Below are 3,613 nucleotides of genomic sequence, written 5' to 3'. Positions count from 1 at the left end.
GTTTTCTTTTATTCTTACTTCCAATTACCTTACCTTGAATTTGAATATCTCTTGTAAATAAATTGCAGAAATTCATTCTTATGGATTTCTATGTGATAGACAAGGAATAAAATGGGAAAAAGGAGAAGATGTCAACTTTGAGTGAGAAGTTGTGGTGGAAGAAGGAAAAGAAAGAGGGGAAAGTAATTAGGGACTGAGTATGAGACCCCTCAATCCAAAGTAGTAATTAGGTTCAGATGTCAAGAAAATTGGGTAGATTCAATGCCTTAGATTGTGGTTAAGTGATGATAGAAATTTAGGAATAATTGAAAAGTGAAAGCTTTGAATTCAAATGTTTCTGTTAACCCTCTGGTTCCTGGAAATGTTTAGGATTCCAAAGGTTCCCACGAATCCCTTGGTTCTGGGAAGTGGCTGGAACCCTAGGGGTAACAAACTAAACACTAAAGCCAAGGCTGGATCCTTTTTTAGGTGTTGGACACTGAATCATTGTTTTCCCATTTTGTTGTAGTGAGGAAGAATTTGGAATAATGTTGCTGGTTTGGATGCATGGAGGCTGTTAAATTTTGACAATTCTACTTCCACAATATCTCTCAAATATACTTTCTTCTTTCTTTTTTCTTTTACATTTATTTATTTTTTGCTTACAACATTCAGTTCCACAAGTTATTGAGTTCCAAATTTTCTCCCTCTCCCTCTCCTTTCCTTCCCCTCTACTTTCTCCTTTCAACTCATACTACTACTACCATTACTATGGTTTTGAATCACATTTCCTCTAACTTAGACTTGGTCAATAACTTTTTTACTCGTTTCCCTGCTGCCTATCCCTATGTTCTCTAATCCATCTATCATACAGATGCCAAAACAGTCTTTCTAAGGCACAGGTCTGACCATGTATCTTCCTGCATCAAGAAATTCCAATGATTTCCATCCAATGGCATTTAGCACAAAATGAAACTGCCTCAGCCTGGTATTTAAAGCCTCCCACAGTCTGGCTCCAATCTAGCTTCTTTCTGTCTTATTCTCTTTGGATATGTGTCAGAGAGATCTTGGTACTTAGATCTGAGCACTTAGTACTCAGAAGTTGTGGGATCCTGATAGCAGCTGTCTGTAACTTCTGGGGCAATTCGAAGCAGTTCTTTCTTTTGGGTTCAAAAGCAGTGTTTTAAAAAAAACATTAAATTAAAGTATACATTTCCTTTCACAGATAGCTAAGAGCTGACTTTTCCATGGAAATGAGGAACTACACAGTCGTGACCGAGTTCATCCTGTTGGGAATCCCTGAGACAGAGGGGCTAGAGACACTGCTCTTTGTTCTCTTCTTGTCTCTGTACCTGTGCACACTGTCAGGGAATGTGCTCATCCTCACGGCCATCATTTCTTGCTCTCGCCTTCATACCCCTATGTATTTCTTCCTGGGAAACCTGTCCATATTTGACATGGGTTTCTCCTCAGTTACCTCACCCAAAATGTTGCTCTATCTTTCTGGTCAGACACCAGTCATCTCTTTCCAAGGATGTGTAACCCAGTTGTTCTTCTACCATTTCCTGGGCTGCACTGAGTGCTTCCTGTACACAGTAATGGCATATGATCGTTTTGTTGCCATCTGTCACCCTCTACGTTACACAGTTATCATGAATCAGAGGGTGTGCTCCATCCTAGCAACAAGCACCTGGATGTGTGGATGTGTCCATGCTATTCTCCTGACTTCCCTCACTTTTCAATTGCCTTATTGTGAACTCAACCAAGTAGGCTACTATTTCTGTGACATTCCTGCTGTTCTAGCTCTGGCCTGTGCAGATACATCTTTAGCCCAGAAGGTTAGTTTCACTAATGTTGGTCTTTTGTCTCTCATATGCCTTTCCCTCATTCTCATTTCCTATACTCGCATTGGGATCTCCATTTTAAGAATACGCTCTACAGAAGGTAGACAGAGGGCCTTTTCCACCTGCAGTGCACACCTCACAGCAATCCTTTGTGCCTATGGACCTGTCATCATTATCTACCTACAACCCACTCCCAGTCCCTTGCTTGGCTCACTGGTTCAGATATTAAATAATCTTTTGACTCCTATGTTGAACCCCCTGATTTATAGCTTAAGGAATAAGGATGTGAAATTTGCCCTCAACAAAGTGTTAAATAAAATGGGACTCATTGTTGAGAATGAGTAAGCCTTTAAGTATTAATGGATAAAGCTTGAGCCGAATTCTAAAGGACATCTTTCAACTTTGTTAAGAATCTACAAACCATTGTAAATTATTCTATCTTTTGAGCTTGTCTTTCTACAAAATATGTTTATTTGTGTATGCATTTCTCCATGTTTTGTAATGAAATTGTTCGTATAATTGCATATTTTAATAATGAGAATTTTCTTTTTATTATGAACTTACTAAACATCAAGAAACATTAACATTTCAACATACAAAGAAGTAAAGAAAAATACACATGAACTACAAACTTATGTCATGTACCTCTTTGAAACATATCAATCTCATTTAGTAGTAACAAAATTACTGTACTTATCTCTCTGTATTCCTCTGAAATTTCTTTTGCATTCTTTGGTATATTTTAAAAATAATTTATTGATGCATTTTTCTTTCTTTTCTTCTTTTTCAATTTGTATCACTTCCCACAATTTCCTCTGCCCCCAAATAGAAACTCTACTTTCAAGTAAGTATAATGAAGTAAAAAATCAAAATATCGGCTATGTCTCAACATGTGTGTCTCATTCTTTACCTGTAATCTGCACCCTCACTACTACAGGTGGGAAACACATTTCATCTTCAGTCTTTTGAAGTCCTGATTGGTTATTCCATTGATCAGAATTCTGAAATCTTTTTTTTACTGGTTTCCCTGCTGCCTATCTCTATATTCTCTAATCCATCTATCACACAGATGCCAAAATAGTCTTTATAAGGCACAGGTCTGACCATGTATCTACCTGCTTCAAGAAATTCCAGTGATTTCCAATGGCATCTAGTATATGTTGTACTTTCCATTATTGTGGTCATTGTATCACTTGTTTTCCTGGCTCTTATTTTGCTTTCCAACTGTAATAAATACTCAACAAATGTGCTGCTTGTTTGATTTCACCTACAAATGAACCACTTCTTTGTTCTATCATTTTGTTAGAGGAAATATAAGAATAGAGAGATCCTTTCAAGTCTTTCAGTCTGAGGTGTATCTGCCATATCTTAGAAGGACAGAAAAAAAAGTGAGAAGAAAATGAAAATCAAAAGCTTTGATGGAGTACTGAAATTGCTTCCTGTTTCTTTCCTTTCCTCTCAGTCCTTGAAGAAGAATGAAAATTGAATGGTTAGTGAAAACTATATAAAATAACTATGCCTAAGCATGCCAATAAAGTTTTTCATTTATTGGGTATAATATATTTTGGTTATATTTTATTTTATTTTTCTGTATCAGATCATTCAAATCTTATTTTTGTAGAAATTCCTCATATTCATTTGGCAGCACAATCATAATCTATTTCCATAGTTTGACCAGTCATATCACAATCGATAAGCACCTACTTTTTTTTCTAGTTGTTTGTAACCACATCAATGTGTGTATGTGTGTGTGTGTGTGTGTGTGTGTGTTGGAGGGGTGGTGTTTTATA

General features: G+C 36.7%; 1 protein-coding gene across 1 annotated transcript; it reads left to right on the top strand.

The window, feature by feature from the left end:
* The first annotated feature begins 1,226 nt into the window (after nucleotides 1-1,226).
* LOC138147697 (putative olfactory receptor 10D4) lies at nucleotides 1,227-2,168 on the top strand. The gene has a single exon (XM_069070271.1). It carries the CDS (start codon nucleotides 1,227-1,229, stop codon nucleotides 2,166-2,168), a length of 942 nt encoding a protein of 313 aa, XP_068926372.1.
* The last annotated feature ends 1,445 nt before the right edge of the window (nucleotides 2,169-3,613 follow it).

The sequence above is a fragment of the Petaurus breviceps genome, unplaced genomic scaffold (genome assembly GCF_028583685.1).
Source record: "Petaurus breviceps papuanus isolate PSGF00001 unplaced genomic scaffold, PetGlider_PUasm1.0 90804, whole genome shotgun sequence".
Classification (NCBI taxonomy): domain Eukaryota; kingdom Metazoa; phylum Chordata; class Mammalia; order Diprotodontia; family Petauridae; genus Petaurus; species Petaurus breviceps.
The sequence above is the reverse complement of the archived record's forward strand: the minus strand, read 5'-3'. Positions and strand labels throughout refer to the sequence as shown.

What these genes read in the sequence shown, in the direction of transcription:
- LOC138147697 (XM_069070271.1), top strand. Translation starts at nt 1,227, where the DNA reads ATGGAAATGAGGAACTACACAGTCGTGACCGAGTTCATCCTGTTGGGA.